This window comes from Arachis duranensis, chromosome 2 (genome assembly GCF_000817695.3).
Source record: "Arachis duranensis cultivar V14167 chromosome 2, aradu.V14167.gnm2.J7QH, whole genome shotgun sequence".
NCBI lineage: Eukaryota > Viridiplantae > Streptophyta > Magnoliopsida > Fabales > Fabaceae > Arachis > Arachis duranensis.
Window position 1 is genome coordinate 14,944,982 of NC_029773.3, and position 27,360 is coordinate 14,972,341.

Consider the following 27,360-nt stretch of genomic DNA (forward strand, 5'->3'; position numbering starts at 1 on the left):
ATTGTTGATCTCTTGATAATTATGCAAACAAAGATTTTGATTTTTTGCTATGCTTTAATGAATATTAATATGGACTTCATTTAAATTTTTTAGGATGCGAAGTTTTCTACCTGCTTAGTATTTTTTTGCATGCTTTGATACTGTGAACTTCAGTCTGAATATTGTAGTTTGGAGTAACCATGTTGAATCTTGAATGATCTCAGTTTCAGTCATATTTTCTTTCCGTAACTCCATTATTCTTTTAGTCTACTGATAAAGACTTAATATTTACATGATAAGAGTGGTGTTGACACTTGTTTAATCAAGTTTGAAGTTACTCTAGTTACTGTTGCATTAGAGCAGTACAAAATCTCTAAACGCCATCGGTGTTTGGTGTTTCTGATTCTTTTTTTTAGAAAATACTCATTGTAGGTTTCACCTACATTTTGAACTAAAGAATAATAAAATTTGAATGTAAAAGCATTTACTATCTATGTATTTTATTCGTTGACTATTTTATTGTTTAACAGATATAGCACATTAGCACGCAATAAAGAGCAAAAGGAAGAAAAAACGAAACAGAAGATATTGGAGTATAGTGGAGCAAAACCTGGTCCTGAAGCAACTGCTTGATAATTACAATTACCAAGAGTGACCATTTTTTCTTCTTTTTTGCAATTTGTGACTCTAAATTATTTCTAATCTTGTTTTCATTGTTCTAGTAGAGATTGTATTAATCTATGAAAAATTGCAAATGATGCTTTTTAGTCTGCTTCTACATATATCCAGATATTCCGAAACATAGGTTTTGTAATCGCATGTAATACATCATCATCCTTTGGCCTAAAATAATCAACTGTGAAAGTATATATTTTGTAGAAATTTCATTTGTTTCTTTGAATGACTGAGAGCTTAAACTATAATTAAACTATAATTTATTTATTTATTTTTTTCTTCTTATGGTGTTGCTTATCTAACTATTTAAGTCTTAACATGTATGATGACACAAATGTAATGTTTCTTCGAATAAAGTCATAAACAAGAGTGAAAACATAAAAAATAGTGTTCACAAAAGTTTAACTGAGTCATAACATCTGCAATATACAGCAAAAACTATTGAAGATCAACTTAATACTTCTGGTGGATATGCATCTCTACTGAAATTGTTCAAAAGAATCCACTGATAGTTATCGGTAAATACAGCGCGTACAATGACTTCATTCTTCTTTCATGAATTAATTTAAAATTCTTCCTTGTCAATTCGGATAACCACAATCCCCTTTTACTTTTGTGTCTCCCGTACATCCAAACAAATGCCTCCCGTACTCCCCTTCTAGTTAGTTAAATATTGGTCATTTTTACCAAGCTAATCCTGCTGCTTTTGATGGTGAGGAATCACACAATGAAACGAAAGAATAGTTGAGTAATTGAAAAACTTCAAACCTACTCAATCAAATCACGTAAGTTCCGGATGCATACGCATGGTTGGATATGGGGAGTTACGGGGATTATTATTAAGCTTCAAATATGGTGGGGGATGTGTATGGCATCGTTTTTGAGTGTTATGGTCATTAAGGACCAATTGTCTTCCAACAATTTGCTCTCAATCCACTTCAACAACCGTAACGGATACATAACTCTCCACCCCTCCACCTCAGCAATCTCCATTGCCGTTTCGCGCACTAATTCTACGGAAGGACATAATTGTCACGGAATTTACATGGTGAGAGATCGAAATGTATTTTCCAATCTTAAGGGATGATAATTTTCACGTTTTAAAAGGTTAGGGACCTATTTGTCTTTTACTATAAAAAAATAAAAATCTTTGGCCCGCGCGAGCCAGCACTCCGCCAAAACTCGCAAATTCGGCGGTGCAGGTTTTGCGAATTTTTTAAATTTAGCAGGTTTTAAATCCTAGTCCGACCTGTCTTTCTTAGCGAGTTTGGCGGGTTGACCCGACGGGTTCAACCCGTTTTGCCACCCCGATCTAGAGTTATTAAAATAGATTAAATAGTAAAATCCCACCTCGACCTCTAATTATTTCGCTAACTCTCATTCCGCCCCCATCGATTAAAAAATGACACTACGGCCCCTAACGATTAACTCCATTAGACAATTTACCCCTCCGCTAATATTTCTGTCCATAACTAATAAATTTTGTCTATGTATCACATTAATTGATGACGTATCAAGGAATCATTCCAAATGATAAAATGCTCTTACCATATCAGCAATATACTTTAGTAAAATAGGACAATTAAACCCTTAAAAAAATTTTAAGAGACACTTAAACCCCTAACTAATTTAAACATACACATAAACCTATAATGAATCATGAAGTAGGACAAGTATCCCTAAATTTTAACAAGTCATTGTATTTATTACTACACTGGTTGTTGGCCTTAGTTAGTAGTACTCTTAGTTCCTTACTTCTTCTTCTTCTTTTCCTCTTCCTCCTCCTTCTTCTTCTTATATTGTAAAAATTTTGTTTGATGAAATGTGTAAGAAAGGGTTAGTTTCAAATGGTGTTATTTTTACTACTTTAATTGATGGACAATGCAAATATGAAAAATTGATTTGGTTTGGAAGAATTTTCAGGTAATGATCAATTAAGGCATTAGGTCGAATTTGATTACGTACAATTTGCCGATCAATGGCCTTTGCAAGATCTGCAATTTGAAGAAAGCTAAGAAACTTGTGAATGAAATGAGTGAGAGGGGTTTAAAATCTAACAAGATCACGTTCACAACACTAATAGATGGATATTGCAAAGATGAGGACATAAAATTTGTATTGAAAATCAAAAATAAAATGATTGAAAGGGATTAACTTGATAAGGTAACTTTTACTGCGTTTAAATCAGGACTTTACAGAAAAAAAGAAAGAGAAGGAGGAGCAAAGAACAGAGGCTACTGCCAACCAAGTCCAGCAGTTAATGCAGCAAATACAATGACTTATTGAAATTTAGGGATACTTGTCCTATTTTATAGTTCATTATGGGATTATATGTCTATGTTTAAATTAGTTAGGGATCTAAGTATCTACTAAAAAATTTTTCATGAATTTAATTATCCTATTTTACTACAGCGTATTGCTGACACAACAAGGACGTTTTCTTTCTTGGAATAGTTCCTTGATATGTCATCAGCTACGTGACACATAAGTAAAATCCGTTAGCTCTGGATAGAGACATTAAGGGAGAGGTAAAATGTCTAACGAAATTAATCGTTAGGGATTGCAATATCATTTGTCAATCAATGAGGAGTAGAATGAGAGTTAACAAAATAGTTAGGGGTCGAGATGGAGTTTTACACTATATTACATTAGCAGTTTTTTTTCTAAAATTTGACATGTTTAAAATTTGGACTAAAAATTTTATATCCATAAAAAACTTTGAACTATATTGATTGAGCCTGATCAAACAAAAAAAAAAATAAATTAGACAAAATTTGTAAGTTATATATGCAATTTTTTTTTGTATTTTTAAAAAAATATAGTACTTTTTTATAATATTTTTTAATCCAATTCGAAGACTTATCCACCAACTAAAACCCTCTATTTGTTTAAGTTTTTTTGGCCTAAAAGTGAATTTATTTTGTTTAAATATTTTTACCTAAGATTAGATTTTTTTTTACCTACTTCGCGCCGTCCTGTTATCGCCCGTGCCTCGTCTTGTCCTGCTTTCGCCATCCTTCCTCGGGCCATTAGAGAGATGTAATAAAGGAAAAGAAAAAGTAAATTTAGTAGGTAACATAATTTTACACTTTATCACCTAAGAACACTACTGATTTAATGACTTAAGCATTGGAGTGTTTTCGTAGGTTGCCCTCCCGGTCTGGTTTCAACTCAAGTTAGGATCTCAACAACTTATCAATTTATAAATTTGCAATTGAAACAATAATTTGGCGCCGTCTATAGGGATCCTAAGAAGTTGGCACCATGGCTGACGAAAGAGTCAAAGTACAATCCACTGTTCACTAAATAACACCAAACACTCTTTTCAAGGAAAAACAAAATGAGGATGGTGGACATGAGACTAAGATTACTCCTTATCCCAATGAGCGAGAGCATCAGCATCAGAGTCCTCCAGGTTTCAAACGTCGAGAAGTTTAAAACACTGGAGGCCAACATTTCATTGGCTTAGGGGAAAATTATGTTCATGCCATGCAAGAAATGGGTCATCAAGTGCAAGAATTAAAACGTCAACTTGTGGAGTGATCATAATCACGACAATCTCATTCTCAAAGTCGTACGACAAAAGGTTGTCGTGATAGAAAGACCCTAGAATGAGGTTATAGATGATATCAAGAGGATAATTGTCGCCATTCCCACTCACCATAGAAGGATAGGAAAGAGTCTCCCCGACGTGAAAAAGGACACCATGGTCCTTAGAAGAGGCCATGAACTGAATCTCGTTCAGCCCAGTTTAAAAGGAGGTGGACTCCGCAAAGGAGTCACAGTCTTAAAAGGCATAGGATACTCGGGAACATTGATAACTCCATTTTATCATTTTATTTTGTGCAAAAAACTGGAGTTTGTGAATTAACTTGTGCATTTTTGACATTTTTGGAGATATTTGTGTAGATTTTTTCATTGAGTTTTATGATTAAATTCATGCTTTCTAGGACTATAATTTGTTAATTTTATACCATTTGATATTGTGATGTGTTCTTGTTTAAGATATTTCAGGTTTTATGGGCATTAGTAGTATCAAATATTGAAGAAAACATGAAAATGAGGGAATTGCATGAAGAAAATGAATGCTGTCTACAAATACATGGATGCTTACGCATCCTAAGATGTACACATATGATTTGCGCGTACCCATCCTAAGATGTACATGCATGACTTGTGCGTACACATCCTAATATATACACGCATGATTTGCGCGCACGCATCCGGAGATTTGTGTATACGCATCCTAAATGCATGTGATTCACTAAACACTGCATATGGGGTTGTGATTTGGATCCTAAAATGACCCTCAAGCACAAAATTTTTGAAGTATTTAAGGAGAAAATGCAAGGAAAACACCAAGTAGTTTTTAGATTTAGTTTTTTAGTATGTTTTAGTGAACTCTAGAGAGAGAAGCTCAAACTTTTCTCTAGAATTCTTAGAATTTCTACTTTAATTCTCTCTTGTTTTAGTTTTTATCTTGTTTTAGCTTAATTTTATTTACATTTTCTTATTCTATTATCTTAGTTTATTAGCATTCTCTTGTTAGTTTGTTGTTTATATCATTTTAGTTTATGAATTATTGTTGGATTATGTTTTTTTATTAATAAATTTGATGTTTTATGTTTTATTATTACTTAATGAGTTGTTATTATTAAATTCTTCTTGTGGATAGTCATAATTTTTACTATTTCTTACAATTTATAAAGTTTTATGTTTATGCACTCTAGGTGTTTGATAAAATGCTTGACTTAGTTATAGAGTAGATTATCTCTTTCTTGGCTTGGGGTTGAGAAATTGGGTGATCTTGAGTTATTAATGTCCAAGTTGATTGATAATTTAGAGATATTAATTAATCTTATTTCCACTAACACAAATCTTTTATTAATCCAATTAGTAAGTTAGTTAGGACTTGTGGATTATTATTAATTAAACCTAACTAATTTTTCTCAATTTGTAGAGGTTGATGAATTAGATTTACTCTTTGTAATTATCATGTTGTGGTTAGTAACAATGATGGTTATCTTTAACCCTCAACCTTTGCTATGATCTTTTTAACAATTAAATTTACTTTCTTTTCCTAATTCATTGCCTTAATTGTTTCTAGTTTAATTCCTTTTAGCTTTTACTCATTACTTTCTCTTTTAATTTCTTGCTATTTAAATTTTCGTCAATTGCTACCAACATCCAATCTTCATAGCTAATAATTGAGCATTACATTGCGATTCATAAGGAGAACGACTCGAGATTAAACTTCCGATTATTATTTTGAATTGTGACAGTTTTAACTAAACTTTGTGAGTGTTGGATTTTGGTTTAGAGCTACAATGAATTTTGAGCTTTTAAACTTGTGAATTTTTTAAATTGGTCTTTAGCACTCATCAAACATGTTATCATGGGACAAACTCCATTTGCTCCACATGTCCTTCTAGTTCGCGTGCCAAAGCACTTTGATAAACCAACAGATTTGAAGTATGAATGGATGTTAGATCCTCTGTAGCACATAGATGCTTTTGAAGTGAGAATGAACTCGGAAGGAGTTAGGGATGTTGTATGATGTAAAGCTTTTTCAGTGACATTATCTGAACTAGCAATGGCATGGTTCAACACCTTGCCTTCTAGGTCGATATCGTCTTTTTCTAATATCAAGAGAAATTTTCTTGCACATTTCACCATCAGACGAAATCAAGTCAAGCACTCGATCTCGTTGCTTGGTGTTGAGCAAAGAGTGGGAGAAATCATCAGAGATTACCTGGATCAGTTTAATAAGGTATTATTGGAGGTTATCACACGAATTCCTAAAGTCGTGTATTTATATTTTATTGCTGGTTTGTTAGAAGGTGATTTTAGGTAGCACTTAACCTCCAAGGATATCAAGTCTATGGAGAAAATTCATCAAATTATTTTGGAGTATATGTGAGATGAAGATGTCTTAAAAGTGGTGTCCACCAAATGAAAAAACATAGCTCCAACACCTAATAAGCCTGGAAGCTCGGGGCAATAGTCTACCCCAAAGGCATCGATACCACGAATTAGCAAGTTTTTGACATATACACCCTTGGTGGCTTCGTTGATTGAAATCTACCTTGTAGAGAGGAATACTTCCTAAGGCAAGGCAAATTTGACCTAGGGATTTCCTGAACAAGTCACAATATTGTGACTATCATACAAGTCCTATGGTCATAGGACTGAAGATTGCATTTATCTAAAGGATGCATTGGAGCAAGTGATACAAGATAAGAAGCTTTCCGAGTTCATTCAACATCTAAGGCTTCTTAGACGGTGTAGTGATGACGATGACCGAGAAACCATAAATTTTAGAAATACCAAACCTAGATCCAAGATGATACCGTCCAAGTGGTGGTAAAAGTGGTTGTAGGCAAGAATAGATTGCCAAGATCCATGAATGTAGTAAAGAAAGATATCAAAGCTGTAAGCTCGAAAGTAATAAAGGTGAAAATTTTCTCAATCGTGCAATTCATTCTAGAAGATTTCCAATATACCACATCTAAAGATGATGAGTCAATGGTAGTCACAACCAAGTTGAAAAATGCCATTGTCAAAAGAATCTTGATTGACACTAGAGCATATTCAAATATCCTATTTGGAAATGCTTACGATGCTTTGGAGTTGAAAGATCAACACTTGAAACCACACCTCCCAAGAGTAGTGGGTTTGGGAGACCATTTCATCAAGCCTGATGAAGCGATAGAACTTCTTTATACAGTAGGGGAAGGAACTGATATCCATGTAGTACAGGCTAAATTTGTAGTCCTTAAAGATTTCATAGCATATAATGTCATCATTGGAAGGAAAATAATTAACGACCTTTGTGCCTTTATTTCAACAAAGTTTTCAGTAATAAAATATTTTATAGCTAAAGGTCAGGTGACCACTAAACGAGGAGATCGAATAGCTACAGTTAATTACAACAAGATAAGTTTGACCTTGAAGGATAAATCTAAAGATGCCATTTGCATTTTCTTGTGTATTTCGACTCTCGAGGTCAGGAGAATCCGAGGCGAGAACCCAATAGAAACTTAGAAAATTTTTTAAATTGGCAATGGTGCAGCAAATATACCATGACCAATAGAGATCTGGCTCATCTCCTAAAGTCAGAACTTCAGAACTTTTTAAGATGTAACATGGACTTATTTGCGTGGGAATCCTCTGATATGCTAGGTATAAATCCTACATTCATGTCCCATTAACTTGCTATTGACCTATCATTTAAGCTGGTAGCACAACGACATCAAAAGATGTCACCTAACCGAGCTGCCGAGGTCAAGAAGCAAGTTCAAGGATTATTGGATGCTGGATTTATACGAGAATTAACATATTCAACGTGATTATCAAATGTTGTAATAGTTAAAAAATCTAATGGAACATTGCAAATGTGTATTGATTATACTAATTTAAACAAATCATGCCCAAAAGATTGTTTTCTATTACCTAACATCGATAACATGATCGATCCTACTTCTGGTTATTGGATATTAAGTTTCTAGATGCTTATAGTAGTTATAATCAAATCCCAATGCATCTACCTGGTGAAGATAAAAATGCTTTTATTATCCCAGAAGGGATATACTGTTATACTGTAATGCTAATTGATTTGAAAAAAAATGCAAAGACCACTTACCAAAGATTGATGGCCAAGGTGTTTAAGCAGCAAATCGAAAAAACTATACAGGTCTATATCGACGATATGTTGATAAAGACTAAAGAGGATTCCAACTTGATTACTGGCTTGCAAGAGATCTTTGACTATCTCTACTTCATTAGATGAGACTGAATCCAGCTAAATGTGCTTTTTGAGTCTAGAAAGGTAAATTCTTAGATTTTATGATAACTCAAAGGAGTATTGAAGCTAATCATGAGAAATATCAAGCTATACTAGACATTCCAAGTCCTTGGAATCTCAAAAAGGTATAGAGATTTACAAGTCGGTTAACTGCTTTCTCAAGGTTTTTAGGATCCTCTGCTGAAAAAGCAAAGCCATTTTTTAATTTAATGAAAAAATATGTGGATTTTATATGGATAGAAGAATGTGAGACAAATTTTCAATATTTTAAAAATTTATTGTCATCTCCTCTTATCCTAGCAAAACCAGAATCTAGAAAGCCCCTAACCTATATTTGTTGGTAACTAATGAACTATAGATTCAGCATTAGTTTTGGAAGATGACAGTAAGCATCAACAACCTATTTATTTCATTAGTAAAGTCCTACAAGGACTTGGATTAAAATAATCAAAATTAGAAAAATTAGCTTTTGCATTATTAACATCGGCACGTCAGTTACAACAATACTTTCAAAGTTATTTAATTATTGTACAAACCAACCAACTAATTAAAAAAGTTATGCAAAAGCCAGATTTAGCAAGTTAGATAGTAAGCTGGTTAATAGAGTTGTCTCAATTTAATATTCAATATGAACCTCATTCTGCCATTAAGGCTCAGGCAATGTTTGATTTCCTAGTTGAAATGACCCGACTGGCTATCAATGTGTCAGGATGATAGGTTTATATGGATGGAGCTTCAAATATTAAAAATGGAGGTGTCAGTCTTATCCTAACTAAGGGAGAAAATATGATAATTGAAGTCTCCATAAAATTTGACTTTTTTATTTCAAATAATCAAGCTAAGTATGAGGCTTTTCTGGTAGGATTGGCTTTAGCTCGTGATGTAGGAGTGATGAGCGGATAATTTATATGCTTTTTGGCATTGTTTGTAGTATGTTTTTAGTAGGATCTAGTTACTTTTAGGAATGTTTTTATTAGTTTTTATGCTAAATTCACATTTCTGGACTTTACTATGAGTTTGTGTGTTTCTCTATGATTTCAGATATTTTCTGACTGAAATTGAGGGACTTGAGCAAAAATCAGATTCAGAGGTTGAAGAAGGACTACAGATGCTGATGGATTCTGACCTTCCTGCACTCAAAGTGGATTTTCTGGAGCTACGGAACTCCAAATGGCGCGCTCTTAATTGCGTTGGAACGTAGACATCTAGGGCTTTCCAGAAATATATAATAGTCCATACCTTGTCCGAGTTTAGATGACGCAAACTGGCATTGAACTCCAGTTCTACGCTGCTTTCTGGAGTTAAACGCCAGAAACACGTCACGAACCAGAGTTGAACACCAAAAACACGTTACAACTTGGCGTTCAACTCCAAAAGAAGCCTCTGCACGTGTAAACTCCAAGCTCAGCCCAAGCACACACCAAGTGGGCCCCGGAAGTGGATTTCTGCATCAATTACTTACTTCTGTAAACCCTAGTAGCTAGTCTAGTAGCTAGTCTAGTATAAATAGGACTTTTTACTATTGTATTTACATCTTTTGATCATCTTTTATCTTTAGTTTTATCTTCGGATCATCTTTGATCACGTTTTGGGGGCTAGCCATTTGGCCATGCCTGAACCTTCACCACTTATGTATTTTCAACGGTAGAGTTTCTACACACCATAGATTAAGGTGTGGAGCTCTGCTGTTCCTCATGAATTAATGCAAAGTACTACTGTTTTTCTATTCAATTCAACTTATTCTGCTTCTAAGATATTCATTTGCACCCAAGAACATGATGAATGTGATGATTATGTGACGCTCATCATCATTCTCACTTATGAACGCGGGCCTGACAAACACTTCCGTTCTACATGCAAATAAGCCAGAATGAATATCTCTTAGATATCTAATACAGGGGACCAAGTCCGAGATATTAGAATCTTCGTGGTATAAGTTAGAACCCATGGATGGTCATCCTTGAGATCCGAAAAGTCTAAAACTTGTCTGTGGTATTCCGAATAGGATCAGGGAAGGGATGACTGTGACGAGCTTCAAACTCGCGAGTGCTGGGCGTAGTGACAGACACAAAAGGATGGTGAATCCTATTCCAGTATGATCGAGAACCGACAGATGATTAGCCGTGCCGTGACAGAGCATTTGGACTTTTTTCACAGAGAGGATGGGATGTAGCCATTGACAACGGTGATGCCTTACATAAAGCTTGCCATGAAAAGGAGTAGGACTGATTGGATGAAGACAGCAGGAAAGCAAAGGTTCAGAGGAACGAAAGCATCTCTATACGCTTATCCGAAATTCTCACCAATGAATTACATAAGTATCTCTATCTTTATTTTATGTTTATTTATTTATTATTATGCGAAAACTCTACAACCAATCATTATCCGCCTAACTGAGATTTGCAAGATGACCATAGCTTGCTTCATACCAACAATCTCCGTGGGATCGACCCTTACTCACGTAAGGTTTATTACTTGGACGACCCAGTGCACTTGCTGGTTAGTTGCGCGAAGTTATGTTTGGGCCATGGTATTGTGCACCCGTTTTTGGAGCCATTACCAGGGAATCAATTTCGAACAACAATTTTACATCTGAATCACAATTTCGAGCGACCAAGTTTTTGGCACCGTTGCCGGGGATTGTTCGAGTTTGGACAACTGACGGTTCATCTTGTTGCTCAGATTAGGTAACTTTATTTTAATTTTAAGTTCTTGTTTTTACTCTTTTAATTTTTGAAAAAAATTTTTCCAAAAAAAATAAAATATGTTTTTCTTCAGAATTTTTTAGAATGAATTCTAGAGTTTCATGAAGCATGTTGAAGCCTGGCTGGCTGTAAAGCCATGTCTAAAATCTTTTGGACTGAGGCTTCCAAACCATCAGCATAGAGGCAAGTTAATATGATGACTTAGCTGATGAATGTCTGATTTACATGCTGAAGCTTGGCTGGCCATTGGCCATGTCTAGTGTTTTAGACCGGAGCTTTCACTGAAGGCTTGGCTGGCTAGTGAGCCATGTCTAATTCCTGGACTGAAGCTTTAGACTAAGAGTGCAAGATTCCTAGAATTCATATTAAAAATTTTGAAATCCTTATTTTTCTTTTTCAAATAATTTTCGAAAAATATCAAAAAAATATAAAATCATAAAATCAAAAATATTTTTTGTGTTTCTTATTTGAGTCTTGAGTCAAATTTTAAGTTTGGTGTCAAGTGCATGTTTTTATTCTTCTTGCATTTTTTCGAAATTATGTTCATGTGTTCTTCATGATCTTCAAGTTGTTCTTGGTAAGTCTTCTTGTTTGATCTTTGCATTTTCATGTTTTGCATCTTTTCTTGTTTTTCATGTGCATTCTTGCATTTATAGTGTCTAAAAATTAAAAATTTCTAAATTAGGTGTCTTGTATGTGTTTCTTTTCTTAAAAATTTTTCAAAAATAAGTCTTGATGTTCATCTTGACATTCAAAGTGTTTTTAGTCTTCATCTTGACATTCATAGTGTTCTTGCATGCATCATTTGTTTTGATCCAAAACTTTCATGCATTGAGTCTTTTTGTTGTTTTTCTCTTTCTTCATTAAAAATTCAAAAATCAAAAAATATCTTTCCTTTTTTTTCTCTCATAAATTTTCGAAAACTTGAGTTGACTTTTTCAAAAAATTTTAAAATCTAGTTATTTCTTATTAGTCAAATCAAATTTTCAATTTGAAAATCTTATCTTTTTCAAAAATCAAATCTTTTTATTTTTCTTATTTATTTTCAAAAATTTTAAAAATATTTTTCAAAAAATCTTTTCCTTAATTTTATCTCATAATTTTTGAAAATATTATCAACAATTAATGTTTTAATTCAAAAATTTCAAGTTTGTTACTTTCTTGTTAAGAAAGATTCAAACTTTAAGTTCTAGAATCATATCTTGTGATTACTTGTGAGTCAAGTCATTAATTTTGATTTTAAAATTCAAATCTTTTTCAAAAGTAATTTTAATCATATCTTTCTATCATATCTTTTTAAATCTTATCTTTTTCAAAAATTTGATTTTAAAATATCTCTTCTAACTTCTTATCTTCTTATCTTTTCAAAATGATTTTCAAATCTTTTTCAACTAACTAATTGACTTTTTGTTTGTTTCTTATCTTTTTCAAAACTACCTAACTACTCTTCCCTATCTAATTTTCGAAAATACTTCCCTCTTTTTTCAAATTTCCTTTTTAATTAACTAATTGTTTTAATTTTAATTTAATTTAACTTCAAATTTAATTTTCGAAATTCAACTTTAAATTTTAATTTTTATTTTAATTAATTTTCGAAATTTCCTCTCTCTCATCTCCTTCTATTTATTTATTCATCTACTAAGACTTCTTTTCATCTCATATCTCTGCTCTTATCCTCACCCTTGTGTTTGGATTATCCATTCTTCTTCACTTTTATTCCCTTTCTTCTTCTACTAACAATAAGGAACCTCTTTACTGTAACATAGAGGATTCCTCTTCTTTTCTTGTTCTCTTCTCTTTCATATGAGCAGGAACAAGGAAAAGGGCATTCTTGTTGAAGCTGATCCAGAACCTGAAAGGACTCTGAAGAGAAAACTAAGAGAAGCTAAATTACAACAATCCAGAGACAACCTTACTGAAATTTTCGAACAAGAAAAAAAGATGGCAGACGCACCTAACAACAATAATGCAAGGAGGATGCTTGGTGATTATACTACACCTACTTCCAAGTTTGATGGAAGAAGCATCTTAATCCCTACCATTGGAGCAAACAATTTTGAGCTGAAACCTCAATTAGTTGCTCTAATGCAACAGAACTGCAAATTCCATGGACTTCCATCAGAAGATCCCTATCAGTTTTTAACTGAGTTCCTGCAGATCTGTAAGACTGTTAAGACTAATGGTGTAGATCCTGAAGTCTACAGGCTCATGCTTTTCCCTTTTGCTGCAAGAGACAGAGCTAGAACATGGTTGGACTCTCAACCTAAAGATAGCCTGAACTCTTGGGATAAGCTGGTCACGGCCTTCTTGGCTAAGTTCTTTCCTCCTCAAAAGCTGAGCAAACTTAGAGTGGATGTTCAGACCTTCAAGCAAAAAGATGGTGAATCCCTCTATGAAGCTTGGGAAAGATATAAGCAGATGACCAAAAGGTGTCCTCCTGACATGCTTTCAGAATGGACCATTCTGGATATATTCTATTATGGTTTGTCTGAGTTCTCAAAGATGTCACTGGACCATTCTGCAGGAGGATCCATTCACCTAAAGAAAACGCCTGCAGAAGCTTAAGAACTTATTGACATGGTTGCAAATCATCAATTCATGTATACTTCTGAGAGAAATTCCGTGAATAAGGGGACGCCTCAAAAGAAGAGAGTTCTTGAAATTGATACTCTGAATGCCATATTGGCTCAGAACAAAGTGTTGACTCAGCAAGTCAACATGATTTCCCAAAGTCTGAATGGATGGCAGAATGCATCCAACAGTGCTAAAGAGGCATCTTCTGAAGAAGAAGCTTATGATCCTGATAACCCTACAATAGCAGAGGTAAATTACATGGGTGAACCTTATGGAAACACCTATAATTCATCATGGAGAAATCATCCAAATTTCTCATGGAATGATCAACAAAAGCCTCAACAAGGCTTTAATAATAGTGGAAGAAACAGGCTCAGCAATAGCAAGTCTTTTCCATCATCTTCTCAGCAACAGACAGAGAATTATGAACAAAATACCTCTAATTTAGCAAACTTAGTCTCTGATCTGTCCAAGGCCACTTTAAGTTTCATGGGTGAAACTAGGTCCTCCATAAGAAATTTGGAGGCACAAGTGGGCCAGCTGAGTAAGAAAATCACTGAAACACCTCCTAGTACTCTCCCAAGCAATACAGAAGAGAATCCAAAGAGAGAGTGCAAGGCCATTGATATAACCAAAATGGCCGAACCTACAGGGGAGGAAGAGGACGTGAATCCCAGTGAGGAAGACCTCCTAGGACGTCCAGTGATCAACAAGGAGTTTCCCTTTGAGGAACCAAAGGACTCTGAGGCTCATCTAGAGACCATAGAGATTCCATTGAACCTCCTTATGCCCTTCATGAGCTCTGATGAGTATTCTTCTTCTGAAGAGAATGAGGATGTTACTGAAGAGCAAGTTGCCAAGTACCTTGGTGAAATCATGAAGCTGAATGCCAAATTATTTGGTAATGAGACTTGGGAAGATGAACCTCCCTTGCTCATCAATGAATTGAGTGATCTGGATCAACTGACATTACCTCAGAAGAAACAGGATCCTGGAAAGTTTTTAATACCTTGTACCATAGGCACCATGACCTTTGAGAAGGCTCTGTGTGACCTTAGGTTAGGGATAAACCTCATGCCACTCTCTGTAATAGAGAAACTGGGAATCCTTGAGGTACAAGCTACTAGAATCTCATTACCTGCTGATTTCATAATCCTAGACACTGGGAAGGATGAGCATGAACTCCATCATCCTTGGAAGACCCCTCCTAGCCACAGCAAATGCTGTGATTGATGTGGACAGAGGAGAGTTGGTCCTTCAACTGAATGAGGACTACCTTATATTTTAAGACTTAAGGTTATCCTTCTGTAACCATGGAGAGGAAGCATGAAAAGCTTCTCTCAGTACAGAGTCAACCAAAGCCCCCACAATCAAACTCTAAGTTTGGTGTTGGGAGGCCTCAGCCAAACTCTAAGTTTGGTGTTAAACTCCCATATCCAAACTCTAAGTTTGGTGTTGGGAGTCTATAAAATTGACCTGATCACCTGTGTGGCTCCATGAGAGACCACTGTCAAGCTATTGACATAAAAGAAGCGCTTGTTGGGAGGCAACCCAATTTTTATTTATCTAATTTTATTTTTATTTTTATTGTTCTTTCATGTTTTATTAGGTTCATGATCATGTGGAGTCACAAAATAAATACAAAAATTAAAAACAGAATCAAAAATAACAGAAGAAAAATCACACCCTGGAGAAAGGACTTACTGGCGTTTAAACGCCAGTAAAGAGCATCTGGCTGGCGTTCAATGCCAGAACAGAGCATGGATCTGGTGTTAAATGCCAAAAATAAGCAACATCCTGGCGTTCAAATGCCAGGAATGCACCCTGAGAAGAGCTGGCGCTGAATGCCAGAAACAAGCATGGAGCTGGCGTTCAACGCCAGAAACATGCTGCACATGGGCGTTGAACGCCCAGAACAAGCATCACTTCGGCGTTTAAATGCCAGAATTGCATGCAAAGGCATTTTACATGCCTAATTGGTGCAGGGATGTAAATCCTTGATACCTCAGAATCTGTGGACCCCACAGGATCATCTCAGGATCTGTGGACCCCACAGGATCCCCACCTACCTCCACTCATATTCTCCCCTCTTCTCAACATTCATCCTCTCTTCCCAATAAACACCCTTCCCGAAAACCCTTCACCAATCACCTCAATCTCTCTTCCCTATTACCCCTTCACCACTCACATCCATCCACTCTTCCCCATAAACCCCACATACCTTCAAAATTCAAAATCACCTTTCCACCTAAACCCACCCATTATGGCCGAAACTACTCACTCTCCCCTCACCATATAAACCCCTCCATACTCCTTCATTTTCACATAACACAACCCTATCTTCTATACCTTGGCCGAATACACCTCTCCCTCACCCTCCTCCATATTTTCTCTTCTTCTTCTTCTACTTTTCTTCCTTCTCTTGCTCGAGGGCGAGCAATATTCTAAGTTTGGTGTGGTAAAAGCATAGCTTTTTGTTTTTTCATTACCATTGATGGCACCCAAGACCGGAGAAACCTCTAGAAAAGGGAAAGGGAAGACAAAAGCTTCCACCTCCGAGTCATGGAAGATGGAAAGATTCATCTCCAAAGCCCATCAAGACCACTTCTATGATGTTGTGGCCAAGAAGAAGGTGATCCCCGAGGTCCCTTTCAAAATCAAGAGAAATGAGTATCCGGAAATCCGACATGAGATCCAAAGAAGAGGTTGGGAAGTTCTAACCAACCCCATTCAACAAGTCGGAATCCTAATGGTTCAAGAGTTCTATGCAAATGCATGGATCACTAGGAACCATGATCAAAGTAAGAACCCGAATCCAAAGAATTATTTCACCATGGTTCGGGGGAAATACTTAGATTTTAGCCCGGAAAATGTAAGGCTGGTGTTCAACTTGCCAATGATGGAAGAAAACGCACGCCCCTACACAAGAAGGGTCAACTTTGATCAAAGGTTGGACCAAGTCCTCATGGACATATATGTGGAAGGAGCTCAATGGAAGATTGACTCAAAAGGCAAACCGGTTCAACTGAGAAGATTAGACCTTAAGCCTGTAGCCAGAGGATGGTTAGAGTTCATTCAACGCTCAATCATTCCCACTAGCAACCGGTCTGAAGTTACTATAGACTGGGCCATCATAATCCATAGTATCATGATTGGGGAGGAAGTGGAGGTTCATGAGATTATACCTCAAGAACTCTACAAGGTGGCTGACAAGTCTTCCACTTTGGCAAGGATAGCCTTTCCTCACCTCATTTGCCATCTATGCAATTCGGCTGGAATTGACATAGAGGGAGATATCCTTATTGATAAGGACAATCCCATCACTAAGAAAAGGATAGAGCCAACAAGAGAGCCTACCCATGGATCTCACGAGACACATGAAGAAGCTCATCACCAAGAAATCCCTGAGATGCCTCAAGGGATGCACTTTCCTCCACGGAATTTTTGGGAGCAAATCAACACCTCCCTAGGAGAACTAAGTTCCAACATGGGACAACTAAGGATGGAGCACCAAGAGCACTCCATCACCCTCCATGAAATTAGAGAAGATCAAAGAGCAATGAGGGAGGAGCAACAAAGACAAGGAAGAGACATAGAAGAGCTCAAGGACATCATTGGTTCTTAAAGAAGAAAACGCCACCATCACTAAGGTGGACTCATCCTTGTTCTTAAATTTTCTATTTTTCGTTTTCTATGTTAAAGGTTTATCTATGTTTGTGTCCTCATTACATGATTCATTAATATTTAAGTGTCTATGCCTTAAAGTTATGAATGTCCTATGAATCCATCACCTCTCTTAAATGAAAAATATTTTAATTACAAAAGAACAAGAAGTACATGGTTTCGAATTCATCTTTGAAACTAGTTTAATTATATTGATGTGGTGACAATACTTTTTGTTTTCTGAATGAATGCTTGAACAGTGCATATGTCTTTTGAAGTTGTTGTTTATGAATGTTAAAAACGTTGGCTCTTGAAAGAATGATGAACAAGAGACATGTTATTTGATAATCTGAAAAATTATAAAAATGATTCTTGAAGCAAGAAAAAGCAATGAATACAAAGCTTGCAGAAAAAAAATATATGCGAAAAAAATGGCGAAAATAAAAGAAAAAGAAAAAGAAAAAGCAAGCAGAAAAAGCCAATAGCCCTTAAAACCAAAAGGCAAGGGTAAATAAAAAGGATCCAAGGCTTTGAGCATCAGTGGATAGGAGGGCCTAAAGGAATAAAATCCTGGTCTTAGCGGCTAAACCAAGCTGTCCCTAACCATGTGCTTGTGGCGTGAAGGTGTCAAGTGAAAACTTGAGACTGAGCGGTTAAAGTCAAGGTCCAAAGCAAAAAGAAGAGTGTGCTTAAGAAACCTGCACACCTCTAATTGGGGACTTTAGCAAAGCTGAGTCACAATCTAAAAAGGTTCACCCAGTTATGTGTCTGTGGCATTTATGTATCCGGTGGTAATACTGGAAAACAAAGTGCTTAGGGCAACGGCCAAGACTCATAAAGTAGCTGTGTTCAAGAATCAACATACTAAACTAGGAGAATCAATAACACTATCTTAATTCTAAGTTCCTATAGATGCCCATCATTCTGAACTTCAATGGATAAAGTGAGATGCCAAAACTATTCAAGAGGCAAAAAGCTACAAGTCCCACTCATCTAATTGGAGCTAAGTTTCATTGATAGTTTGGAATTTATAGTATATTCTCTTCTTTTTATCCTATTTGATTTTCAGTTGCTTGGAGACAAGTAACAATTTAAGTTTGGTGTTGTGATGAGCGGATAATTTATACGTTTTTTGACATTATTTTTAGTATGTTTTTAGTAGGATCTAGTTACTTTTAGGGATGTTTGTATTAGTTTTTATGCTAAATTCACATTTCTGGACTTTACTATGAGTTTGTATATTTTTCTGTGATTTCAGGTATTTTCTGGCTGAAATTGAGGGACTTGAGCAAAAATCAGATTCAAAGGTTGAAGAATGACTGCAGATGCTGATGGATTTTGACCTCTCTTCACTCAAAGTGGATTTTCAGGAGTTATAGAACTCTAAATGGCGCGCTCTCAATTGCGTTGGAAAGTAGACATCGAAGGCTTTCCAGCAATATATAATAGTCCATACTTTGTCCGAGTTTAGATGACGCAAACTGGCATTGAACGCCAGTTCTACGCTACATTCTGGAGTTAAACGCCAGAAACACGTCACGAACTAGAGTTGAACGCCAAAAACACGTTACAACTTGGCGTTCAACTCCAAAAGAAGCCTCTACACGTGTAAACTCCAAGCTCAGCCCAAGCACACACCAAGTGGGCCCCGGAAGTGGATTTCTGCATCAATTACTTACTTCTATAAACCCTAGTAGCTAGTCTAGTATAAATAGGACTTTTTACTATTGTATTTACATCTTTTGATCATCTTTTATCTTTAGTTTTATCTTCGGATCATCTTTGATCACGTTTTGGGGGCTGGCCATTCGGCCATGCCTGAACCTTCACCACTTATGTATTTTCAACGGTAGAGTTTCTACACACCACAGATTAAGGTGTGGAGCTCTGCTGTTCCTCATGAATTAATGCAAAGTACTACTATTTTTCTATTCAATTCAACTTATTCCTCTTCCAAGATATCCATTCGCACCCAAGAACATGATGAATGTGATGAGTATGTGACGCTCATCATCATTCTCACTTATGAACGCGTGCCTGACAAACACTTCTGTTCTACATGCAAACAAGCCAGAATGAATATCTCTTAGATATCTAATACAGGGGACCGAGTCCGAGATATTAGAATCTTCGTGGTATAAGTTAGAACCCATGGATGGTCATCCTTGAGATCCGGAAAGTCTAAACCTTGTCTGTGGTATTCCGAGTAGGATTAGGGAAGGGATGGCTGTGACGAGCTTCAAACTCGCGAGTGCTGGGCGTAGTGACAGACGCAAAAGGATGGTAAATCCTATTCCAGTATGATCGAGAACTGACAGATGATTAGCCGTGCCGTGACAGAGCATTTGGACTTTTTTCACAGAGAGGATGAGATGTAGCCATTGACAACGGTGATACCCTACATAAAGCTTGCAATGGAAAGGAGTAGGACTGATTGGATGAAGACAGCAGGAAAGCAAAGGTTCAGAGGAATGAAAGCATCTCTATACGCTTATCTGAAATTCTCACCAATGAATTACAAAAGTATCTCTATCTTTATTTTATGTTTATTTATTTATTATTATGCAAAAACTCTACAACCAATCATTATCCGCCTAACTGAGATTTGCAAGATGACCATAGCTTGCTTCATACCAACAATCTCCGTGGGATCGACCCTTACTCACGTAAGGTTTATTACTTGGACGACCCAGTGCACTTGCTGGTTAGTTGCGCGAAGTTGTGAAGTTATGTTTGGGCCATGGTATTGTGCACCCGTTTTTGGAGCCATTACCAGGGAATCAATTTCGAACAACAATTTTACATCTGAATCACAATTTCGAGCAACCAAGTTTTTGGCGCCGTTGTCGGGGATTGTTCGAGTTTGGACAACTGATGGTTCATTTTGTTGCTCAGATTAGGTAACTTTATTTTAATTTTAAGTTCTTGTTTTTACTCTTTTAATTTTCGAAAAAAAATTTTCCAAAAAAATAAAATATTTTTTTCTTCATGAAAGTGTTGGATCAAAACAAATGATACATGCAAGAACACTATGAATGTCAAGATGAACACCAAGAACACTTTGAATGTCAAGATGGACATCAAGACTTATTTTTGAAAATTTTTAAAAAAAGAAAAACATGCAAGACACCAAACTTAGAAATTTTCAATGCTTAGACACTATGAATGCAAAAATGCACATGAAAAACAAGAAAAGACACAAAACATAAAAATGCAAAGATCAAACAAAGAAATTCATCAAGAACAACTTGAAGATCATGAAGAATGCAATGCATGAATTTTCAAAAAATGCAAGAAAGAGATAAACATGCAATTGACACCAAACTTAAAATTTGACTCAAGACTCAAACAAGAAACACAAAAATATTTTTGATTTTATGATTTTATAAATTTTTTTGGTATTTTTCAAAAATTATTTGAAAAAGAAAAATAAGGATTTCAAAATTTTTAATATGAATTCCAGGAATCTTGCACTGTTATTCTAAAGCTCCAGTCCAGGAATTAGACATGGCTCACTAGCCAGCCAAGCTTTCAGTGAAAGCTTCGGTCCAAAACACTAGACATGGCCAATGGCCAGCCAAGCTTCAGCATGTAAATCAGACATTCAACAGCTAAGTCATCAAATTAACTTGCCTCTATGCTGATGGTTTGGAAGCCTCAATCCAAAAGAATTTAGACATGGCTTTACAGCCAGCCAGGCTTCAACATTTTTCATGAAGCACTAGAATTCAGTCTTAAAAATTCTGAAGAACATAAAATAATTTATTTATTTTTTTGAAAAGTTTTTAACATTTTTTTCGAAATTAAAAAGCTTTAAAAATAAAATAAAATTACCTAATCTGAGCAACAAGATGAACCGTCAGTTGTCCAAACTCGAATAATCGCCGGCAACGGCGCCAAAAATATGGTAGGCGAAATTGTTATTCAGATGTAAAATTTGTTGTTCGTTCTCTCCCTGGCAACAACGCCAAAAACTTGATAGGCGAAATTGTGATTTAGATGTGAAATTGTTGTTCGAAATTGATTCCCTGGCAGTGGCTCCAAAAACGTGTGCATAATACCATGGTCCAAACATAACTTCACAACTTCGCGCAACTAACCAGCAAGTGCACTGGGTCGTCCAAGTAATAAACCTTATGTGAGTAAGGGTCGATCCCACAGAGATTGTTGGTATGAAGCAAGCTATGGTCATCTTGCAAATCTCAGTTAGGCGGATAATAATTGGTTATAGAGTTTTCGAATAATAATAATAAATAAACAGAAAATAAAGATAGAAATACTTATGTAAATCATTAGTGAGAATTTCAGCTAAGCGTATAGAGATGCTTTCGTTCCTCTGAACCTCTGCTTTCCTACTGCTTTCATCCAATCCTTCTTACTTCTTTCCATGGCAAGCTGTATGTAGGGCATCACTGTTGTCAATGGCTACATCCCATCCTCTCTGTGAAAATGGTCTAATGCGCTGTCACTGCATGGCTAATCATCTGTCAGTTCTCGATCATACTGGAATAGGATTTACTATCCTTTTGACTCCAGAATGCAGCATAGAACTGGCGTTCAACGCCAGTTTGCGTCGTCTAAACTCGGGCAAAGTATGAACTATTATATATTTTTGGAAAGCCCTGGATGTCTACTTTCTAACGCAATTGAGAGCGCACCATTTGGATTTCTGTAGCTCTAGAAAATCCACTTTGAGTGCAGGGAGGTCAGAATCCAACAGCATCAGCAGTCCTTTGTCAGCCTCTGAATCAGATTTTTGCTCAGGTCCCTCAATTTCAGCCAGAAAATACCTGAAATCACAGAAAAACACACAAACTCATAGTAAAGTCCAGAAATGTGATTTTTAATTAAAAACTAATAAAAATAGACTAGAAACTAACTAAATCATACTAAAAATTATGTAAAAACAATGCCAAAAAGTGTATAAATTATCCGCTCATCACAGGGTTAGCTTGTGGTCTAAGTTGGCTCAAACTACCAACGTGTTCACAATTCACAATAACTTTTCTTCTCGGCATCTCGGATAACCTATAGGAGTACCACTACTACATTATAGAAGGAAAATCTGGAAATTACTAAAGGATTTCTTAGAATAACCTTGCAATTTCTAGAAATATCCAGAAAGAAGCAAGATAAAGCCTAAAAAGAAACATTCAAAGTAGGAAAAAGCTAAATAGTGGTACCCCAAATTGGTCTCCAAAAAATTTCAAAGTGGACATTTTGGTCCCCAATAAAAATTAATTACTCAATGAATCCTCAACTATTTTGGCATCAAACAATACAGTCATTCTATTATATTGCTCTGTTAAACCCTAACGGCGGAGTCCAATGTGTCACATTAAACTATTGGCACAATTGTTACGTGACACGTGAGAAAGAAGACAAAGTGGTCCCTACATGGATTGCACAAAAACAATGATAGAGAATTGCTATAAGTCCTGAAACGACATTGGAATTCAACTTCTTCCTCTTTCCAGAACCCTCCATTCTTAAATAGCAAATAACAAAGCAAAGAAGGCTATAATCGTTAGTAATACCAACTAGAGAAAGTTCTACAAGTTCATATCGTCAACGAGTTAAAGGTGGTGATAATGGAAATGTTAACAGTGGTTCTTCAAGTGGCGCTAGGTTAAGAGTCACAAGGGAGAGAATCTAAGATGCTATTGTGTCTATGCCACAGTTGTAGAGTTTGAAATGGAGAAAAACCTCAAAAGACCTTACTTTGGCTATCTTTTTTATAGGGTAATGTACCTATGGTTTTAAAATTTTTTGTATGTAAAACTTGATTTCTAATAATGCTCTAATTGGCTTCCTTTTTTATTTGTATGGGCAAGAGGAAGTTTTGCACTATAAGTTCTTTGTATAGTTTGACAGGGTATTTCATTATGAAGTTCATGGTGGACAAGATGATGCTACTCTAGCGAATAAGGTGAAGAAGTTGAAAGAAATGATTGAAGAAGAATAAGAATGCCATTAAATAATAGAGGATGGTTTGGATGTTACAGTAATGTGTTTTTTTTCTTTCTAGAATTTATGGTCTGTCTTTTTCTAGCTAGGATTTAGGTAGATTGAGGTAGATTTTACCTTAAGTTATGTAGTTGAACGAGTAATTAAAGTGTTAGATTTTGTTTATACAAAACTAACGTGTAAGTGTTTGAACAAGTAATGAATGTTAACGTTATGAATGACAAGAGTTTCGTAGAAATGAATTCAAATCAGAGATACTTAAATGAGAGTACCATACTAGCATTTCATATAACTAAAGTTTTAAACATCTAAAAACTTCAACCAAAGTAGTGATAGTTAGCTAGTCTTTAAGTGTTTACTATCACTAATACATATTCTAGCAAAAGGTGCATTCAAAATGCACTAACAACATAACAATAAAATAGAGAAAGATAGACCGCATTGTCTTAATAAAATGCACTAACAACATAACAAAATATCACCAGATTTTCTTAAACACTTAAAGCTACATTAACATAGTAGGATCATTTTCATTTTGAAATTCTTAGTCCAAGTGTTGCCATGAACTTGAAGATTTTTGTAGCTGTGCTAAGACTTATAATAGCAAGTGTTTTGGGTGATATTAAGTAGGTTGGTCTCTATAGTGGTACAAGTAGCTGGAGCTAGAAAGGGTACTAGAGCAGATGGTAGGGTAAGTACTAGAGAAAGATGTGGTTGCAGATTGGTTCTTTAGGTCTTGGAGGCCTAAATGTTGCCTGAGGTGTAATATGAATGGACATATTAGTTGTTTACTCCTTGATAAACCCATATTTTATGATATATTTTATGCTTAGTTTGAGTGATTTATTCAATCCTTCACCCACTTATTCATATTAATTGCATGGTTTTACTTTTCCTTCCTTATTATGTGATGTATGTGAAAAACATGTTTCCTATGCTTAAAATAATTATTTTAATTACCCTTTATTTTCATTCGATGTCGTGATTAGTGTGTTGAGTAGTTTCAGATATTCTAAGGCAGGAATGACTTAAAGGATGGAAAGGAAACATACAAAAATAGAAGGAAAGTACAAAATGGAGTTCGTGAAGAAAATGGCATCCATGCGATCGCATAGGCGACGCGGCCGCATGCCAGCGCGAATCAACAGTGACGCGACCGCGTGACTGACGCGATCGCGCGCCATAAGCAGAACACACATGATGCGGCCGCATGACTGACGCAACCGCATGATAAGGAAAACTCCAATTGACGCGACTGCGTGACCCACGCGGACGCGTGACAGAGGCCACGCACTAGAAACTGCAGAAAATGCTCATAGCGATTTCTGAAGCCCTTTTTGGCCCAAATCCAAGTTCGGAAGGCATAGACCAGAGGTTATGAAGTGGGAGAATGCATCCATTCAGAGAGACTCCAGTTTTAGTTAGTTTTCATGATTTAGATTTAGTTTAGAGAGAGGTTCTCTCCTCTCTCTCTCCTCTCTTTAGGATTAGGATTTAGAATTAGGATTTTATTCGCTTTCAGGATTATCTCTTGATCAGGTTCAATATTCCCTTTTATTTACTTTTGCAATTTGATTTATGAATTCTTCCATGTTATGGATTACTCTTTTGAATTAATGCTAATTGAGGTATTTTAGTTTAATATTGCTTTCTTTTATTTATGTTACTGTTATTCCCAATCTGAAGACATTTTTATTCCAATAGATTTACTTTTCTCCTTTTTGTCTTGGTTAAGAAATCAGTAACTCAGGAGTTATCAAACTCAAACATGATTGATAATTGTTATCTTTGCTAATTGAATTGAACTTCAATAATCCCAATCTTTTCTTAGGAAATAAATAGGATCCGAAGATCAGACTAATTAATCCCTTGACCTTCCTTTGCCGTAGTAAAGGTTAACAAAGTGGAATTAAGATTTGATTCTCATCATCATTGATAAGGATAACTAGGATAGGACTTCCAATTTCTCATACCTTGCCAAAAGTTTATTTACAGTCATTTATTTATTTTACTTGCCATTTAAATTGCTTGTTCTTCATTTACTTTAATTTCTAATTAAACTATTCGCTCCTCATTCTCAAAACCCCAATTTACAACCTCCATAACCAATAATAAGAACATACTTCCCTGCAGTTCCTTGAGAAGACGACCCGAGGTTTAAATACTTCGGTTATCAATTTATTTAGGAGTTTGTTACTTGTGACAACCAAAAATTTTGTACAAAGGGATTTCTGTTGGTTTAGAATCTATATCTACAACGCGACTATTTTTATAAAATTCTTTACTAGCAAAAATCCTAACGTCAAAATGGCGCCGTTGCCGGGGAACTGCAATCGTGTGCCTTATTATTGATTATTGTAAATATTTTTCTTTTACTTGTTTATTTGTCTTTATTTTCCCCTTTTATTTTTATTAGCTACTATGAATTCTCACTTTTTTCGCTTTGAGTTTGGTTCTAATGTTATTGAAAGGAATGAAAGTTATAATAGGAACATGCATCAAGGTCAGAGCAATCAAAGATGGATGGAGCCAAGAGGATCTGATCAACCCTTTATGCAACAACACCCTTCAAGATATCATGGACAAAGACCATTCTACAATGCATACCAAGAAAATAGACGTGGTAGACAGCCTTGTAATCACCAACAAGCCTCACCATGTGCTTATAGACTATCCCCTCAACATAACTTCGAACCACCACACTCACAAGCTCCTTTTCACCATTCACCACCATATGATCCTCATTTACCCCGATTCCAATCCAGTTACTCCCAAACATCACCACTTCTTCATGTACCATATCCAAATCTATCACCCCGAGAATCAGAGGTTCGCCTCAAGGAAACAGTAGATCAACTTCAAACAACCCTTCATCAACTGGAGCAAGCAGTACGGCAATTATCTTCTAGATGTTCGAACATTCAAAAACCTCCCACAACCCCATGTGGACAATCTAAAGAAGAGCATAGCATGAAGGACTAGAAACTCCAGTGGACAAGACAGAGCATGGCTTCGTACTGGAACAAGTAGAGGAAGTTGTTATTGTAAAAGAAGAAGAGTTGGTTGAAGACTTAGGAGACGCTGAACTTCCATGGGAATCCAGAGTTGTGGAAAATTCTGTCAAGGACGTTACAATTGATGCTAAGGAGGACAGTGCCCAACTCCCAAGTAATGAACTTGCATCCGCGAGTGAACTCTCTGAGATCGAAGAATCTTCCCCAAGTGAATACGAAGATGATACGGAGGTAGATTTCTCTCAACCTCCAGTTTATGACTTAAGTGATGAGGAAGACATAGAGGGCTTTGATCAGGACATGGATATGTTTGAAGAATCTTGCAAAGAAGTGGAGAATTTCATGGAAGAGCACAAGGGAGTAGAACTCACAGAACCACTGGAACCACCTATCCCAAGGCCATTACCACCCAATACAAGCTTCAAGTGGGTACAATCCTTAACCTTTAACTGTATTTTTCTGCTTGAATATGGTTTGCTTGAAACAGATGGCCAGCTTAGAGCTCTTTGCGGCTTTAAGAGCAAGCGGGACATGGCTCGTACTCAGAGTTGGTGCACAAGGTTCAATAAGGTTCCACGCTTCAACTCGAAGTATAAGGATTGGTTTCATGTTCAATCGAATGGATCTCGGAAAGCGTTTGGTCATCTTGGTGAGAATCTAATTTCTGAACCGCCCAGATGGAAAAGTATAGATCAAGACGAAGGCGAATTTAAAAGCAAAGTTTGGGATCCTAAGTCTATTCTGACATTCGTCACCCCGGGAGCTTGAGAATCTGTTTGAAGCTGCTCAGAAGCTTTACATGCCTAGTTTGGGACCCCGGAGGCTATTGGCATTCCAAGCATTGGTGGAGATTTATGGACGAGTTTAAGCATAAACCGCCATAGCAGGAAGCTCATCCAATGTCCAACTTAAGAACTTTAACTAAAAGTGCTAGGTGGGAGACAACCCACCATGGTATGGTCGTTTCTTTTTCAGTTTT

General features: G+C 36.1%; 1 protein-coding gene and 1 non-coding gene across 2 annotated transcripts in view; both read right to left on the reverse strand.

Annotated features, from left to right (window-relative positions):
* Positions 1 to 27,360, reverse strand: part of LOC107473715 (uncharacterized) — a 33,868-nt gene that overhangs the window by 5,668 nt on the left and 840 nt on the right. The window contains exon 2 of the mRNA XM_052257752.1: positions 25,975 to 26,175. Within this exon, the coding sequence (XP_052113712.1) occupies positions 25,975 to 26,175 (201 nt within the window). The remainder of the gene's footprint in view (positions 1 to 25,974; positions 26,176 to 27,360) is intronic.
* LOC127745174 (small nucleolar RNA R71) lies at positions 13,504 to 13,611 on the reverse strand. Its single transcript, XR_008006370.1, has one exon. It is a non-coding gene; the product is annotated as a small nucleolar RNA R71 (small nucleolar RNA).